Source organism: Oncorhynchus keta, chromosome 19 (genome assembly GCF_023373465.1).
Source record: "Oncorhynchus keta strain PuntledgeMale-10-30-2019 chromosome 19, Oket_V2, whole genome shotgun sequence".
Classification (NCBI taxonomy): Eukaryota; Metazoa; Chordata; class Actinopteri; order Salmoniformes; family Salmonidae; genus Oncorhynchus; species Oncorhynchus keta.
In genome coordinates this window covers 24,042,644-24,061,671 of record NC_068439.1, presented here as the reverse complement: position 1 = coordinate 24,061,671, position 19,028 = coordinate 24,042,644, and the positions used below count along the sequence as shown (strand labels likewise).

The 19,028-nt window shown below is 40.7% G+C and overlaps 1 protein-coding gene and 1 long non-coding RNA gene across 4 annotated transcripts; both read right to left on the bottom strand.

Moving 5' to 3' along the window:
- Positions 1–1,036: 1,036 nt before the first annotated feature.
- On the bottom strand, positions 1,037–6,067 carry LOC118371977 (uncharacterized). Its single transcript, XR_004823124.2, has 3 exons — positions 5,849–6,067; positions 2,616–2,701; positions 1,037–1,846 (listed from the first exon to the last, which is right to left on the bottom strand). It is a non-coding gene; the product is annotated as an uncharacterized LOC118371977 (long non-coding RNA).
- A 2,372-nt stretch (positions 6,068–8,439) lies between these two features.
- LOC118371969 (cilia- and flagella-associated protein 69-like) lies at positions 8,440–19,011 on the bottom strand. Of its 3 annotated transcripts, none has more exons than XM_035757660.2 (23): positions 18,689–19,011; positions 18,498–18,557; positions 18,306–18,371; positions 17,836–17,945; positions 17,674–17,750; positions 17,413–17,589; positions 17,138–17,290; positions 16,640–16,817; positions 16,351–16,474; positions 16,179–16,227; positions 15,898–16,019; positions 15,505–15,736; positions 15,060–15,224; positions 14,818–14,933; positions 12,636–12,754; positions 12,463–12,544; positions 12,174–12,366; positions 11,823–11,963; positions 9,987–10,063; positions 9,607–9,804; positions 9,400–9,486; positions 9,198–9,302; positions 8,440–8,832 (listed from the first exon to the last, which is right to left on the bottom strand). In XM_035757660.2, exons 1-23 carry the CDS (start codon positions 18,824–18,826, stop codon positions 8,659–8,661), a joined length of 2,943 nt encoding a protein of 980 aa, XP_035613553.1. In that variant the 5' UTR covers positions 18,827–19,011; the 3' UTR covers positions 8,440–8,658. The 3 variants fall into 3 exon arrangements, with proteins under 3 accessions (XP_035613553.1, XP_035613554.1, XP_035613555.1); XM_035757661.2 differs by having other exon boundaries at positions 17,491–17,589; positions 18,689–19,010; XM_035757662.1 differs by lacking the exons at positions 18,306–18,371; positions 18,498–18,557; positions 18,689–19,011 and having other exon boundaries at positions 17,674–17,734.
- Positions 19,012–19,028: the final 17 nt, after the last annotated feature.

The window sequence follows — 19,028 nt, the reverse complement described above, 5'->3', positions numbered from 1 at the left end:
GGTCAGTCCTTGCATCCATAGCTCTGTCTATTAGTCTGAGATTGGTTACATTTCTCCAAGCCCATCCCTCAGCTTTTTACCAAAACAGAGGCGGGGTGGCGGTGTTGTTAATGTTTCTTCTGTGGATGTGTGCTTTAAACAGCTGCATATTATCAAGATATCAAAGTGTCACCAACAAAATTGTCAAAAATAGGCCTGTAGTAAATGCAGCATACGGCATTAATTAATGCTCAGGTAAAACCATTTGGCTAATCTACACTTCCGTATTACCAAGTCCTATTCTTGAAGATCAGGGGGGTAGATTAGAAGAAGCCTACATAACCAACCCATGAAGTCCAATTTTACATCCATATGACCAGCTATGTAAACTTTAACGTTGATTTATCATGCAATAGACGTTGTTCAATTGGCAACATACATTTATAATTTTTGACAGGTAACTAGTAACTGTACCGGATTACATTTAGAAAGTAACCTACCCAACCCTGTCTGCATTCATAGACACACTTTACTCAAAGCCAGTGGCATGTCGTTAGTAAAGATAGAAAAAATTAAGGGGCCTACACAGCTACCCTGTGGAATTCCTGATTCTACCTGGATTATGTTTAGAGGCTTCCATTAAAGAATGGAATGTATTGAACGTTTCTGGAATTTTCCAGCCCTGAATGGGATATCTTATTCATCTAGTGTCAAAACCACATTTTCCTCCTTTAGCTTATTTTCACATGAATCACCCAATACATTCAGTGCAGCTGTGTGACCATATCACTCCCTAACCTAATGTACTATACCTTCCACATGGATAACCCCATAGAATTAGACATATTTTCACAACAACACTTTGGTGTTGCATAACTGTTTCAAAGACTTGAATGACAAATACTCAAGTCTTGATAGGTCACATACCACTGACATATACACACATTTATCAACAGAAAAACCCCCAGAAAGAAATCAGTGACTTTGATGATTATATTACATTAAATTATTTTTCGTATATGTACTTTACAGCCAAATAAATCATTGAAACTTCTTTGAGTAAATAGTGAGTTTTATTTGTTATTTAAAAATGTAAACTATTAAAAATACTTGTTAATAAAATATACATATAAATGTCATTAAGAGTCAGTTTGGAAGTGGCATACGTTGAGGAGACCACCGATTCATTCATGCTATGTTCAAAGACATTCTAGTATGGAGCCTAAGTAAGTATGCTAGGCCTACATGTTGAAATCTTTCAAATAAGCAGATATGTGTAGATCACCTCATATCTTCCAAAAAATGTCTTTAGGTAAAAATGTTGTTTGGTCATTTTAATCTATTGGGCATTAGTACTGGTAATTCACATTTCCATTTCCCCACAGTACACTTACATTTTCCCATTATCATAATACAAAGATAAACGTATGTCAAACCCAGCAGTTGTTTATTAAAGACTGCATGGTCTCACTCTCAAGACAAAACGCTCCTGATAACCATCCTCTTCCATCAAACACAGACATTCTCTCAAACAACATCAACAAACACTCAGCCCACAGAACCACCATGGCAGCTTTGAGTAGGCCTGCATTCTAGTGAAGGTGCCAAACGCTGCAATGCAAGGTGATGGAGTGCAGCACTGCAGCCTACTCTGATTCTCTTCTTCTCTCTCCCCCCATCTCTCTGGTCCAGTTGAGGGGCCACACTGTCCAACTGTTCAGGGAGCATTCTCTTTCAGATGGAACTTCTCCGCCATCCGCCGGGCGCTGTAGAAGGACACACTCATGCCCACCATGGCCATCGTCATGGCGATCTGGTTGATGAATCCTTTCTGCGGCTGTATCTGGACTTCACCTGAGACCTGTCTCTGCCAGGGGGAAGAAACGAGCACGCACACATACACACACACAAACACACAAACATACACACACACACCCCGACACACACAAGGTTTGGTCAATTTATATTGGCATCAGTTCACACAGCCCCTACTGTTTTTGAACTGTGAAACAATCCTGTTCTATTGTTGCCTACTTTCCAAGTTTCCTTTACGCTGGCACTCACTATGAATATTTGAACAAGGAAATTAAGGATTTGAGTTAAGGGCACACAGTGCTCTTTCCACACACATTAGCAATGGCACTGATAATAAAACCAGTAGGCAGGAAACAGTGTCACATAGTTTGCATGTCTCTCATATTTACAGCTCTCACAGGACAGATCCACACCATGGTAACAGAATTCTGTTTCCTGATAGGAATAAGTCTTTGGTATTGTTTTATTCACATCTGTGAGGCAGGCATGCAAGATAATATGCTAACGTCAAAATGATCCTTTATTTAAGAAAGTACCATTCAGCAAAAGCTTCAAACGATATGAGCTGGTTCTTTCAGTAAGAAAAGCAGTCATAAGTGTTGTATTATATAATCACTTAAGGTCTGCATCTGTAGTTCACTATGAAATGTTAATGTCCACATTTCACTGTGTTGTTATCCATCACAACTAGCCTACAGTACATTGGATCCCTATGCTAATATATCAACTTTCCAAATAAACTCTAAAAACAAACAGTGTGTGCAGGAAATAAACTACAAACCAATGTTTAAAATCACCCCTAGATAGACAAGGACACACACCTGGAGGAGACGGAAGTATCCAGGGGTCAGGCGTCCCAGTCTAATGAACATGTCTTCAACTGTGAGTTCTCAGATTAGTCCAGCATCTGCCAGCAGAGAAAACATAAAGCATAAATATAATCACCAGAGTCCTCAATAGACACTGAGGCAAAAACATTGACAACACAATGAAAAATGTAGTTTTAAATACAGGACTCAATAAGCAAGCCCTCTTCCCATATCAAGCCAAAAGCACAAACTCAGCCTTGGAGGTAAACAAGCTAATCAAAAATATGTTCCACTGTTAACATATACGAATAAGGACCAGAATGATATTCTGATACATTTATCAAAGGACAGTACTACATGAACAAAAATATAAATGGATTTCACATCAGTGGGCAGCAGCTGAGTTTTTCCCCAGACAGAAATATTCCTCAGCTTCAGCCGTTCGGGTGGCTGGTATCAGACGATCTTGCAGGTGAAGAAGCCCGATGTGGAGGTCCTGGGCTGGCGTGGTTACACGTAGTCTGATGTGAGGCCAGTTGGACGTACAAGCAAATTCTCTAAAGCGACTTGAGGCGGCTTATGGTAGAGAAATGAACATTAAATTCTCTGGCAACAGCTCTGGTGGACATTCCTGCAGTCAGCATGCCAATTGCACGCTCCTTCAAAACTTGAGACATCTGTGACATTGTGTTGTGTGACAAAATAGCATATTTTAGAGTGACCTTTTATTGTCCCCAGCACAAGGTGCACCTGTGTAATGATCATGCTGTTTAATCCGCTTCTTGATATGCCTGTCAGATGGATGGACCCCTCAACACTGTCATTGGTTGCACTAATTACACTGTTTGTCAACAACCTGGTTCAAGTGTTCATGACATTACACTGAATAAGGCAGGCACAGTGTTACCGAAAATGTGGTGTTTTACCCAATAAATTACAGGGAGTTTATACAGTACAACTGAAGTTGGAAGTTTACATACACTTAGATTGGACCATTAAAACTCGTTTTTCAACCACTCCACAAATTTCATGTTAACAAATTATAGTTTTGGTAAGTCGTTAGGACATCTACTTTGTGCATGACACAAGTAATTTTTCCAACAATTTTTTACAGACAGATTATTTCACGTATAATTCACTGTATCACAATTCCGGTGGGTCAGAAGTTTACATACACTAAGTTGACTGTGCCTTTAAACAGCTTGGAAAATTCCAGAAAATGATGTCATGGCTTTAGAAGCTTCTGATAGTCTAATTGACATCATTTTTTGAGTCAATTGTTGGTGTACCCGTGGATGTATTTCAAGGCCTATCTTCAAACTCATTGCCTCTTCGCTTGACATCATGGGAAAATGAAAAGAAATCATCCAAGACCTCAGAAAAACAATTGTAGACCTCCACACGCCTGGTTCATCCCTGGGAGCAATTTCCAAACGCCTGAAGGTACCACGTTCAACTGTACAAACAATAGTACACAAGTATAAACACCATGGGACCACGCAGCCATCATACCGCTCAGAAAGAAGATGCGTTCTGTCTCCAGAGATGAACGTACCTTGGTGCGAAAAGTGGTAATCAAATCCAGAACAACAGCAAAGGACCTTGTGAAGATGCTGGAGGAAACAGCTACAAAAGTATCTATATCCACAGTAAAACGAGTCCTATATCGACATAACCGGAAGGCCGCTCAGCAAGGAAGACGCCACTGCTCCAAAACCGCTATAAAAAAGCCAGACTATGGTTTGCAACTGCACATGGGGACAAAGAACTTATATATGTACAGAAATGTCTTCTGGTCTGATGAAACAAAAATAGTACTGTTTGGCCAAAATGACCATCGTTATGTTTGGAGGAAAAAGGGGGAGGCTTGCAAGCCGAAGAACACCATCCCAACCATGAAGCACGGGGGTGGCAGCATCATGTTGTGGGGGTGCTTTGCTGCAGGAGGGATTGGTGCACTTCACAAAATAGATGGCTTCATGAGGCAGGGAAATTTTGTGGATATATTGAAGTAACATCTCAAGACATCAGTCAGGAAGTTAAAGCTTGGTTGCAAATGGGTCTTCCAAATGGACAATGACCCCAAGCATACTTCCAAAGTTGTGGCAAAATGGCTTAAGGACAACAAAGTCAAGGTATTGGAGTGGCCATCACAAAGCCCTGACCTCAATCCTGTTGAAAATTTGTGGGCAGAACTGAAAAGCGTGTGCGAGCATGGAGGCCTACAAACCTGACTCAGTTACACCAGCTCTGTCAGGAGGAATGGGCCAAAATTCCCCCACCTTATTGTGGGAAGCTTGTTGGAAGGCTACCCGAAACATTTGACCCAAGTTAAACAATTAAAAGGCAATGCTATCAAAAACTAATTGAGTGTATGTAAACTTCTGACCCACTGGGAATGTGATGAAAGAAATAAAAGCTGAAACAAATCATCCTCTACGATTATTCTGACATTTCACATTCTTAAATTAAAGTGGTGAGCCTAACTGACCTAAAACAGGGAGTTTTTACTCTGATTAAATGTCAGGAACTGTGAATAACTGAGTTTAAATGTATTTGGCTAAGGTGCATGTAAACTTCTGACTTCAACTGTAGAGTGTGCGACTCTCTTTATTTATTTCTATAGACATGGGATCCTACCACCACATTTTGCTAAAAGGGAACTAAAACTCCTTGGCAACAATACCCAGCATAAACTTCTGTAGAAGCCACTTTTAGAATCTCATGTCCATGCAATTTGTTCTGCAACAAGGACTGCATTCATGTTGCAAATTAATACAGGAGTTAACCAGCAAATCACAAAAAAATGCAGCCCAAAAGTACACAATAGCTGCCAACATAGCCTCTTTTATCTAATTTTCCACTGAATGGTGCCCTCATTCTTACATCACAGAGAAACCAACGAGTCCTACATTTCAGACTCAAATTCAACATTTGAGAAAGACATGATCCATTGGAGCTTTTATAGGCCCAGAGTCAAGAAAACTTCAAGTCATGATGACAGCAAAATAACAAAACCAGTGATAACCATGACGTGAAACCAATACCACAATCGAGAAATAACTTCAGAAATACCCTGCATTTTAGGAGAGAGAGAGAGAGAGAGAGAGAGAGAGAGAGAGAGAGAGAGAGAGAGAGAGAGAGAGAGAGAGAGAGAGAGAGAGAGAGAGAGAGAGAGAGAGAGAGAGAGAGAGAGAGAGAAATTATCCGGGACAGGATCCAAAGGAATCCCGGTGAATCCTCACCTTCACCAAGCCCTGCAGCAGCATCAGCCCAGACACCATCCGAAACACTAGAAGAAAGTGAAAGCCTGTGATACTGAGGAAGCTCCTATGTGCCCCTTGTCTTTGTAAACCCCAGTCCCATCCAATTGGCTCAATAGACTCAAGCTGAACACACAGACACAGTCTCGCACAGACAGACACACACACACGCATAGACACACTCTCTCTCGCCTTACTGCATAAAATCCTCAGCCTGTCAGATATGGTTTAGTCATCCAGTCCAAACATGGGAGGATGAGGAGAGGGGAGTGTGCTTCTGTGCAGCATGGTCCACGCTTGAAGAAACATGTGTGTTAACACGCTGCAGTAGTGTTATGTAACACTTCGGACTCACCAAAACAGGACCCTTTCCAATAGTATCCACTGCAAGAAGCAGTCAATGATCCCAGCAGGAAGTCATTATAATGACTTCTAATTATGAGAACATATCTGACATTTCTGGAAGACTTCTTGCATTGTATATGTTCAAATTTTTGTCTGAAGGCTTGGTTCTAATGTTACATACTGACCACACCACTCGGTCGCGTGTGAGAGCGTTGCAAAATAAATGTACACATACATGTTTATTCAATCATTGCACCCACATTGCCTGCGAGCGTCAACAAGCATGCATAGCCATGCTCTAAAATAGAACTTTGTCATATTTTTGATGCTCGAAGCACTGTAAGTCCTGCCTCTCCCATCTCCTCATTGCTTTTTAGGAGTATATACCCACGTGGCATCTTATCATTGGTTTTTAGGAGCATATGCCCATCTGAGTGATTGAAAGATGAACTGAGGTCCACACTCCAGTCCAGGTGGTTGTGGGAATGCACCTTAAAGTTCGTTGCCAACCGCCATATACAGTCCAAAGAAGAAGAAGCCTGAAGGAGGAGAGATTAGAAACAAACTTGGTTTATTGTTTTATCTGTGGATTAATTGTCGGAGTAGAGGACCTTGTGCATTTCAGGTAAAATATATCCCAGGACAAATTAGCTAGCAACAGCAAGCTAGCTAGCTAAATGACCGTAAATGTTTAATGTTTTTTGACCTGTCCCCAAATGAATATAATTGGTTCAGAGTTTTGATATTTAAACCTGCGTGTCCTGATCGTGTCTGGTGTGGTTGGACAAAAACAACTTACTCGATGATGTATATAAACCCTGGATTGCTGATGCTATTTAATTGCCATTGAGAGGCTTTGAAGTCACCGACATATTGGTACTCCCCAGTTGGAGCAGTCCTCCATAGGAATGAATGGAATGCAACAGTATTTATATTAAATGTTTCAAGGACAAAATGACATGTATTAGTAAATGGATTTATATAGCTTCCAAAATATTTTTTTACAATGGTGGGAGAGTGCGATGGCTTCAACACAGCGCCCCGCCCCGTTAGACCTCTTTCTGTTTGCAAACATTGCTGCAAGATGGTGATGCGCACAAGTTGGTGGCAGGACAAGGGGGAGTTCTTATAGAACTCCAGCAAAAAAAGGCTCTATTTACATGTTGCTTGTGGGTGCATTTCACACTACTTTTGAATTATAATTTGATTTTAAGGCTTGTATAAATGTCATGCTTAATATAATGTTTATGTCATCATCGCAAATCAACTGCATTATATATATATTTAAAAAAAACTTCAACCAGTAAAATTTCTCTTTGGCTTTTGCTACAGCCTATATCAATGAGCATTCGCATTATAGCTAACAACTGCTGCATCCAAAATAGTTATTTTGCAAAGATCACAACCAAATATAATCTTTGCGACTGTTCAAGCAAGAATCAAAACATTATTGTAAGCGTATGACAACCCCCAAAAAGTGATTTTGTTCAGAAGTAATAAAAACATAAATCTAGGGTTTGTTGAATGGGAGTATGATGGCAAAGGCTTTCTCACTGCCGCCAAAAGTCACACGCATCTGTGCATGACGTCAGTGTGTCGTGTACTGGAAAGTGGTATATAACCTTTCATTATGTGGGGGGAAAAAAAATGTATCTTCATCCAACACATCCAGAACTAGTGGCCTGACCACAGCACAACCAAAGACATTTCCTTTATGGAAACAATATTTTCAAACCAAAGGAAAGCGCCATCTTCCCCATCTTGACACACTAGTTGCCTTGTTTAGTATGGGTCTTTGTCTATAGTCTGCAGAGTACAAACATGTGTAGTCATGTTCAGTTTGGCCACAAAAGGCAGTCAATTCGGAGGGGGAGGTAGACAACAGGATGCTGATTGTGGCCTCCTAAATGACTTCATCCGTCAGCCTGCACACTCAGTAAATTGAAACATTATTGCCAAAAGCAGATGCTGGTAACATACTGGTCTTGATGTAAACTGCTAATCACATCACAAAATAGTTTATACCATCACGAAACATGTGAGCACCAAGTAGAATCTTCATCATAAAATGTATCTCTGACATCACAAATGAAACACCTTGTGCACTGAAGGTCAAAATGAGGTGATGTCCTCACAAATGATTGTGAATTCTGTCGATTGCTACATCAATATTTAAATATTGATAAATTCCACACACACAAAAAAAAGTCCTAGGCACAATGACAAAATTCAATTGCAGCACAATTTTAATAATTTCAAATCTGTTTAATCCATCCATTAATATCTGTTCCTAGTAGATACTAGTAGTCTAATTTAGGTTGTTCATGCTGGATTGATGAATTCCTGTCTGTATGTTCACTCTGAAGCTAACACACCAAATTGTATATGGAGACCTGTAGTAAATAGTGAACGAACACTGAGCAAAGCTATAAGAGGAGGTGGGGTATTTATTTGACTGAAACTGTGTTGAAATACTCTGGGTCCTCAGTGGCAGTGGGGAGTTTCCTAAGGGCTCCACCCTGGATGGGCACCCTCTCCAGTGCCAGCTCTGTATTGGCCAGGGGCCCTCCTGTCAGGTGGGCTGGAGTGCTCTCTACAGTCATCACCCGCCCACAGAAATTCTGAAACACACACACAATTGTTTTAAGGCGGTGGGGAAATCAGAGCAACAGATCAAGCATGGAAACAGGGGGTCATGGTATATGGCCAATATAGCATGGCTAAGGGCTGTTCTTAAGACAAGATGCAATGCAGAGTGTTGTAGGTCGGGGTATATTGGCAATATACCACAAACCCCCGAGGTGCCTTATTGCTATTATAAACGGGTTACCAATGTAATTAGAGCAGTAAAAATAAACGTTTTGTCATACCAGTGGTATACCTTTGATATACCACGGCTTTTAGCCAATCAGCATTCAGGGCTTGAAGCACCCAGTTTATAATTATCAATATAGTACAGTACAATATCTGCATCACAATGACTTACTGTAATTTGTAAGCCATGAATTTGTGTAGGATGGAATATAGTTTCCTTATGCTTTGATTTAGGTCTGGATGAGTCAATAGATCTCTCCTGATGCTCTTTTGTCTCCTGAAATAGAAATTGATAAAGTAATCAATCACCAAGTCTTCCCTACAAATAGCACTTTCAAAGAAAGATTAATTGCTTGAGGCGGACATAGGACAACCTTTAAAATCTTGTAGTTTGATGTCTTCGCCACAAAATGCTCCCAAGACTGGGCTGTAAGCTCCTGCTGTTTCCAGTTGGAACTTATCTGTGAAATTAAGAAATAAACAGAATAACTTAGTCAGACCTTAATTATTTTAGAGCCCTTACACACACATTGGGGCCATTTGACCCCAGCTGTTATAATGTCACGGGCACGGACGCACACCTCTGTATACATGCGTTTCTCCTCACTGACGTCCTCCTTATCCCGTTGCTCCAGCATGCTGCTCTGCTGTGTGATGACTCTCCTGGCTGTGTCCTCCGTCATCTTAGCAATGGTATCCAGGGCCTCTTCGTCAGGGGTGACTGGTCTCACTCCCTCCAGGCTCAACTCTTTGGAGATCTCATCCCACACCTCGCCAACCTATTGAGATAGCTTACCGTTACAAAAAACTGTTTGACATGTTTTTTTTATTCTTCTTCTTGTCTTTGTCAGTTTGACACTGTTCTGACTGATACGGATATCATATCAAGCTTATTTGTGTGTGACTGACCTGTTATAAATGTACATTCTAGGATAGGCTAAGAGAGGACACAAATGTTCACCTTAAAGTCCAGATATCTGGTGACAATGCTTAGGGTGATATAATCTTCCGTTGACAATCCAGGCAGGGCTTCAAAACCTGGAATCAGAAGCATTATTTTACCAAAGGAAACAACTCACAAACACACATTACTGTAAAGCATACATTTGTGTTAATTTCGACATTTCAGGGTGTTGGTATGACAACTGCTCGGCATCAGACCGTAAGGTGCTACAGAGGGTACTGCGTACAGCCCAGTACATCACTGGTGCCAAGTTTCCTGCCATCCAGGACCTGTATACTAGGCCCTGTCAGAGGAAAGCCCAAAACATTGTCAGTGACTCCAGTCACCCAAGTCATAGACTGTTTATTCTGCTACCGCATGGCAAGTGGTACCGAGCGCCAAGTCTAAGACCAAAAGGCTCCATAACAGCTTCTACCCCTAAGCCATAAGACTGCTGAAAAATTAATCAAATGGCCACCGGACTATTTACATTGACACCCCCCCCCCCCTCCATTTGTTTTGTACACTGCTGCTACTCACTATTTATTATCTATGCACACCCCTCACCCCTACCTGTACAAATTACCCCGACTAACCTGTACCCCTGCATACTGACTCAATACCCCCTGTATATAGCCTCATTATTGTTATTTTATTGTGTTACTTTTTACTTTAGTTTATTTGGTAAATATTTTCTTAACGAACTCTTCTTGAACTGCACTGTTGGTTAAGGATCATGCGAATTTTCGCAGCTTTTTGTTAAAAATCGCGCAACATTTCAAAGTCCTGCTACTCATGCCAGGAATATAGTATATGCAAATAAGTATGTGTGTATAGAAAACACCCTGAAGTCTCTCAAACTGGTTAAATCATGTCTGTGGCTATAACACAACGTGTTTAGGAGTAAAAATCCCTCGAAAAACTGTTCTCCAAAAACACAAAAAATATATTAATCTGCCAGTCAATGTATTGTTTAAGGCGACTGCAAATACATGAAGCTGTTCTGTATAAACGCCTACAGCTTCCACACGATGTCGCCAGTGCTGGCATTTCGAGCAGACTTAATCCTTGGTTGTATGATGTTTTGCCCTTTCCTGTTTCAGTCTCTCAACAGGATGTTATTAAAATGGAAAAGCTGGCCGCTGATTTCAAGACTAGCTGCTATCGAATACAGATCGCCCTGTGATGAATTGTATAGATTATTAATGTTTATTAATACCTAAAGTTGGTTTAGAAAAGTAGGTTGAAGTGTTTTGTAAAAGTATATAGGCACCTTTTGTCATTTTAAAAAGTGACGTTGCGTCTTGTAAAAGGGAATATTCCTGGATCAGACCGGTCTTCAGAAAATGACATTTTGGCTATACAATGACGGATTTAATCGGGAAAAAGACCCAATTGTGATGTTTATGGGATATATAGGGGTGCCAAGAAAGAAGCTCATCAAAGGTAATGAATGTTTTATCTTTTATTTCTGCGTTTTGGGTAGCGCCGGCTACCGCAAAATCTGTCGTTTTAGATGACGTTCCAGTACTTTGGGGGTGCATGCTATCAGATAATAGCTTCTCATGCTTTCGCCGAAAAGCATTTTACAAATCTGACTCGGTGGCTAGATTCACAACTAGTGTAGCTTTAATTCAGTACCTTGTATGTGTGTTTTAATGAAAGTTTGATTTTTATCAAAAACTATACGTGGCACTCTTGAAATTTCCGAACCAACTCCCTAAAAAGTTAAGGGCTTTTAAGTAAGCATTTCACGGTAAGGTCTACACACATGTTGTATTCGGCAACATGTGACAAATAAAGTTTGATTTGATTTCATCCGTCCCTTGAAAATAGTAGTCAATTGTCCTTTACCAAGTTTACAGAAGACAGAGTAGATCTTGGAGCGAAGGTTCTCAGACACATCCATCACTGCAGCACTAGGCCTGTTAGCAGGCAGTGATACCTGGGAATCATCCTCCTCTTGGTAATAACACAGAATAGGCTTCTTGGGATCTAGCCATAAAACAGAAGAAAAAAAAGAAGAAAAAGTTTGAGCTTTAGTAGTTTTAGTAGTAGGATGTTACTGTAGCTCCATTATGAAACAGAGGCAACATTTACTGTATTATTCAAAGAGTATTGACCTCACTGAATAGCATTTCACTGTCCTTGTGTGATTGTTAACAGCAGTAATCCCACTTAATTTGAATGATACCATGGACCCACCTGAGATCCTTCCATAGAGGTCTCTGCTCACCCCCAGCTCTGCCTCTTCCTGCCTCCAGAGCTGTAAGAGTAGCCCCGGGGTGGTCAGGCTCTTCTGCCCTCGCCAGGCCAGGATGTGAGACATCGTCTTGGGGTTGTCACACAGCTCCAGCAGTGTTCCAAGGACCACGTTTTGCATGTTCCTAGGGCTCGACTGCAGGTAAGATGGGTTCAGAAATTCAACATGGTGCAAAAGAAAAAGTACTGCTTGAGCTACACCTAAGGATGCCACACCAGATAGTGTACTTACATGAAGCAAGTCAAGCAGAAGGAAAATGCCTTCTTTTTCCAAAAACACATCTTCTGTGGTGTAGCATCCAACGATACAGGACCTACAGTAAAACAACAGCCCACAAATGAGAACATACAGTACAAGAGTCACAGATGGAAGAAGTAAACTGATGTATTGGTAAGTGAACTGACCAGACACAATCCACGGTGGAGAGGATGAGTTTGTTGTGTCCCAGGCCACTGTAGAACTTCTCAGTGCTCATCTTGAGGAAATGCACCGTCATCTCAACTCCTTCCGATCCAAACAATTCCTGAGGCATATAATAGCATGGAGTTAAACCCATTTTAGTCTCCATTTAAATTCAATGAAAGCGAAAACATCATAGTGCATTGAGGCTTTTTAACTGCTGTTACGAGGGTGAGTAACACATAATTCTCCGAAATATTCTCTTTGAAGATGTTGTATTTGTACAGTGGGGCAAAAAAGTATTTAGTCAGCCACCAATTGTGCAAGTTCTCCCACTTAAAAATATGAGAGAGGCCTGTATTTTTTATCATAGGTACACTTCAACTATGACAGACAAAATGAGAAATAAAAAATCCAGAAAATCACATTGTAGGATTTTTAATTAATTTATTTGCAAATTATGGTGGAAAATAAGTATTTGGTCAATAACAAAAGTTTCTCTCAATACTTTGTTATATACCCTTTGTTGGCAATGACAGAGGTCAAACGTTTTCTGTAAGTCTTCACAAGGTTTTCACACACTGTTGCTGGTATTTTGGCCCATTCCTCCATGCAAATCTCTAGAGCAGTGATGTTTTGGGGCTGTTGCTGGGCAACACGGACTTTCAACTCCCTCCAAAGATTTTCTATGGGGTTGAGATCTGGAGACTGGCTAGGCCACTCCAGGACCTTGAAATGCTTCTTATGAAGCCACTCCTTCATTGCCCGGGCAGTGTGTTTGGGATCATTGTCATGCTGAAAGACCCAGCCAAGTTTCATCTTCAATGCCCTTGGTGATGGAAGGAGGTTTTCACTCAAAATCTCACAGTACATGGCCCCATTCATTCTTTCCTTTACATGGATCAGTCATCCTGGTCTCTTTGCAGAAAGACAGCCCCAAAGCATGATGTTTCCACCCCCATGCTTCACAGTAGGTATGGTGTTCTTTGGATGCAACTCAGCATTCTTTGTCCTTCAAACACGGCGAGTTGAGTTTTTACCAAAAAGTTATATTTTGGTTTCATCTGACCATATGACATTCTCTCATTCTTCTTCTGGATCATCCAAATGCTCTCTAGCAAACTTCAGACGGGCCTGGACATGTACTGGCTTAAGCAGGGGGACACGTCTGGCACTGCAGGATTTGAGGCCCTGGCGGCGTAGTGTGTTACTGATGGTAGGCTTTGTTACTTTGGTCCCAGCTCTATGCAGGTCATTCACTAGGTCCCCCCGTGTGGTTCTGGGATTTTTGCTCACCGTTCTTGTGATCATTTTGATCCCCGGGTGAGATCTTGCGTGGAGCCCCAGATCGAGGGAGATTATCAGTGGTCTTGTATGTCTTCCATTTCCTAATAATTGCTCCCACAGTTGATTTCTTCAAACCAAGCTGCTTACCTATTGCAGATTCAGTCTTCCCAGCCTGGTGCAGGTCTATAATTTTGTTTCTGGTGTACTTTGACAGCTCTTTGGTCTTGGCCATAGTGGAGTTTGGAGTGTGACTGTTTGAGGTTGTGGACAGGTGACTTTTATACTGATAACAAGTTCAAACAGGTGCCATTAATACAGGTAACGAGTGGAGGACAGAGGAGCCTCTTAAAGAAGAAGTTACAGGTCTGTGAGAGCCAGAAATCTTGCTTGTTTGTAGGTGACCAAATACTTATTTTCCACCATAATTTGCAAATAAATTAATTAAAAATCCTACAATGTGATTTTCTGGATTCCCCCCCCCTCATTTTGTCTGTCATAGTTGAAGTGTACCTATGATGAAAATTACAGGCCTCTCTCATCTTTTTAAGTGGGAGAACTTGCACAATTGGTGGCTGACTAAATACTTTTTTGCCCCACTGTATATATTAGGGATCCCCATTACCTGCTGCCAAGGCAGCAGCTATTCTTCCTGGAGTCCAAACACACTAAGGCACTTACATTACGTATAAAACAAAAGATAAAACAATATATCATATAACAATATTACACCACTACATATCTATAATACAAAATGTATAATACCACCATACAACAATATTACAATGTATGTGTGTGTAGAGTGCGTGTGCTAGCGCTTGTGCACGTATGTGTGTGTCTGTACCTTTCTGTATGTCTCTTTACAGTCCCCGCTGTAATCAAGGTTCTTGACCTTAGTTTTACCTTTCTGTGTGGATTATTCTCGCAGAGTGCTGACAGGATCAGCTGAATGTCAGCCTTGATCTCCAAGGTAATAACGTCCTCCTCCTCAGGACTCCCCTCCATCTGCATAATTATCACTGGGAAAGTTGTGCTCAATATTATGGAAAAACACAGATACTTTGTGAAGCTTGCATTTGGAATCAAAATCTAAATATCCATAATAGCTGTAATATTCCAAAAGGGGAGGTACCGCCTGTCATTACCAAGCAGCTGGCTGATGGCTCCTTGATCAAAAAGGTCCTGGTTGATTGCTTCGTTGCCTAGAGACGCCATGGATCTCAGCAGCCTCACACAGTAACGCATCTGAGCCTTCTTACTGCCCCTCCCTCCAGTGCCATGGAAACTATGGCCCTGTCCAAAGTAGGCATCTGTTGGGCATAAACAATGATGTGATACAAACAATAATTGCAGATCAAACTATGTGACCAATTTCAAGTTCCATTAAATTCATAGCTAAGTCATCATAAGTGGCCAAACAAATGTGAGGTACCAGTCTCTGAATTACTCCCATCATACAAGCCAATATATGAAATTAAGAACATTGCTTTGGAGAAGTCCATCTGCAACTAACGTTGTCTACACACCACTGCATCTGTTCAACTCCTGTCCAAGTTCGTGGTAAGTTCCCAGGGTGCCCCCTCTCCTCACCTCGCTCAGTGCACCACTCCAGCAGCAGCAGAAGGCAGGTGTTTCCCTGGCAGATCATATAGTCATCCAGCATCAGTGGAGCCACGGTGGCCAGAGTGGCCAGAGCCTGCAGTTGCAGCTCCTCCTGCTGGACAGGGGTCCAGTTGCGTGGCCCTGACTGGCCTTCAGGAGGAGCAGCAGTGGGCTTCACTAGGTGGAGCAGAGCCAGGACAACATGGCCCTCTTTGAACAGCTGGTAGACAAACATCATGTCTGAAGTTACAGTTTACACATCAGAAAGTATGAATAATTTGTATGTACTCTGGAATGTTTTTCAGACTATCAATGACACACTAACATGAAATAATGCAGCTAATCGATTGTTCATATTACGGAAGTAAAATACTCATTCACCTGCAGAGCAGATAAGTCTTTTGACATGACAACAACCAGATTTAGTAGCAACCTTTTCATCTCAAAATCTTCATTGTTATAGGATAGCTTGAGGTTGCGGACCAACGGGTTGTGACTCTTGACTTGGATACAAAGAAAAATAATATCAAAATAGTTCATGACCATTCAACTTCATTTGGAAGATAACATGTAACAGATTTACTTTATAATGCATCAAACATTATCACTACTTACAAACACATCATTTATATATATATATATGAGCCAAAAAAGAGGCTTACGTTCTGGAAATGTAACAAAAAGAATGAGCTGCTTGGCAAATAAACTCTCCTGTAAATGAGGACAAACAAATATCAATAACATGTGATGCTTGAAGTGTGGTATGATTATTGACAATTGATGACATTCCTGTAATTTACTTCCTGCTTTGATTTAGTAATACAATTTGCTTACAATGAGTGGAGATTTGGGGTTTTCAGCTATGAGAGTTGTGATCACCAGTAGATCATTCCTGAGTTGGAAGTCGTAATGTCGAAAGCCATTCAGCAGCTGGTGCAAAAATGCCTCTTTCAGAGCCCTATGTTTGAGACGATAATAATCATTAGTACTTAATTTCCCTTCACATTTTACACAGTTAATTTGTAATGGTTGTAAACACTTTTTCAATGTGAGTACTGTTTATTGCACTCACTCATGCAGAATGTGAATGAGCTCTTAAAAAATGTAGGTAAAAGTCACATACATAATACAGTCCATGTTGCTCAATTGGGCTGTAACCTCCTCTTTGCAACCTCTCTCCAGCAAGTTCCATAGGATCTCCGAGGAGCGGAACAGGACTTGCCCTGAAGGGTCTGGCTCATTCATATGGAAACAGATCTGCTGTGCCCCCTGTGCCTTTAATATTAGGCTACAGTTCACATCTGTGTACAAAACATACATGTGACTGTATGAGGTGGAATAAATAGAGAATGACTCCTTGACATTGACAGAGGTAAACTGTAAGTTACTGCTATGATTGGTCCTTCTTTAAAGGGCTACATTATCTCAAGAGCTACTTTCTCTGATGAAGGATGAAGGGCTCCAATCCAAAGTAGTGCACTATAAAGGGAAATAGGGTCCCACACAACCAATGTTCTGACTTTCTCTAGGTCTGGGATTTCTGAGACTATGCCAGTTGGGAAACATACAGAAACTAATTCACCAGTCCTTTATAGCAATTCATGTTTGAATTGTTATTTACCAGATGAGCTGGAGAGCATCTGAAGAGTCTGTAGGACCTGGAGCTTGACTGCAGGCTGGTTCTCCAGGAGGGCCATGGACAGGACCAGAGTCTCAGCCAGCCCACTCTGCTCCAACAGCTGCATCCTGTAGCCTAGGCTGGTAGGGTGGAGTCCTACAGAAAATAGGATATTACAACAGAAGATAATAAGCATATTTCTGTGAAGTGGTACACCACTTCAGACAGGTGAATGTCTTACAACGAACACAACCTCAATATCATTTAAAATGGCTCACTCATTGACTGTTTAGAGAATCTGTGAGAGGCAACAGCTGGCTTTGAGGCAGCTGCAGGCTTTGAAAGACTGTCCATACCATCCACACTGTGTTTTGATGTCACAGAGCTGTACACGGATATAATAGAGTGGCAGATTTGGTTCCTCACTTCAGCGTTTGGCACCCTCATCAGAAACCCTGCAAACATAAAATACATTGGTATCACTTTTGGATGACCATAGATGCTTGAATGACCACAGCAGTGCTGCATGTGTTACGTACCCATCTGAGAGAATGATTCTTTGACAGTCTGTGCGTAGGTCACTTCATCAGAGGTCTTTTCCTTTAGAAAAGGAAGCCTAAGTAATACAAGTTATAGTCTGTAAGCTTGTATTTGGTTTGAATAATTAAGAAAAAACGATTAAACAAGCAACAACAACTCACCGACAAATCTTCAGTAAGTCACATAGCACTGAAGTATATTCAGGATGATCTTTGGACTTCTCAGCACAGATATACAAAATCTTAAAAACATCTGCCAGCTCTTTCAAAAGCTTGAAAATGTAATTTTAAGGACAAATAACCACGTGAAGAAGTAGCCTAACTATGGAAATAATGGTGTCTAAAAATACCCCATGGAGACATACAATATCTCATAAGTATAATTATTTCTGGGCAATAAAAATGCTGAACCCAAAAATAATTAGCTGGTAATTGGGATCTAGAGAATTCAATGTGTCTACATTTGGTACTCGGAGGACATGACACTGCCTAACAACATAGGCTTATCTATTTCCAAAACATCATTAGGGGATATGAGTCAGAAGAGTTTACACCCTGGCACAATTAGTTCTGAACAAGAAAATAATCAATCAGCCCAATGAAATCAAGAAAAAGTCAGGTAGGAAGGATACAAAGCCTTTTTGACATCTCTGCACTACTTTCTTCAAAGCAAAAATCTGTCTCTCTTTCAAAGTAGCCTGAAGTAGAGATATAAATGTTTGATTAACATTTGGCATTTCCGTTGAATTAATAGCTTAGTTTATGATTTTGTTACTAACCTAGTAATAGTTTAATGATTATGTTGACAAATATTTTCCACTTACTGCTAAAGGATCCTCAAGAAAATGTATCACACGACTGAGTTCAATAGGTTTAGTGAGAACCTGAAAAAGCACATGAATGCATTTGATAAATTCACATGAATCCAGATTCCTAAGACAAAGTGAACCTTTATTTGAAATGCATGACAAAGTAGTTTAAAACATGTCAAAGTAGAAAAATATAAACAACTTACCAACTGTTTCTCTTGATCATTGTCTTTTGCTATATGTTTGATAACTGGGATCGCATGTTTTCTTCGATGCACTTTGGCTTTCGATCCAGTTGAAGTTGTCAAATAACTTTTAGTCATTGCAGCCTCCGATGCAAGCATTGCAAACGCGTTTGTGCAAAAAAAATACCTGCTTTACAGAGTTCCGCGTGTACAACTGAAATGTTTCAGTTAGTTGACATAACAAATATTATAAATACATGATAGAAAATAACTATAGTCGATTCCTCACAAAAACAGACTTCTGTGTTTGCCTCAGACCGCCCTATGTGCGCTTGTATCCGTTACTATGGTTATCTCCCTA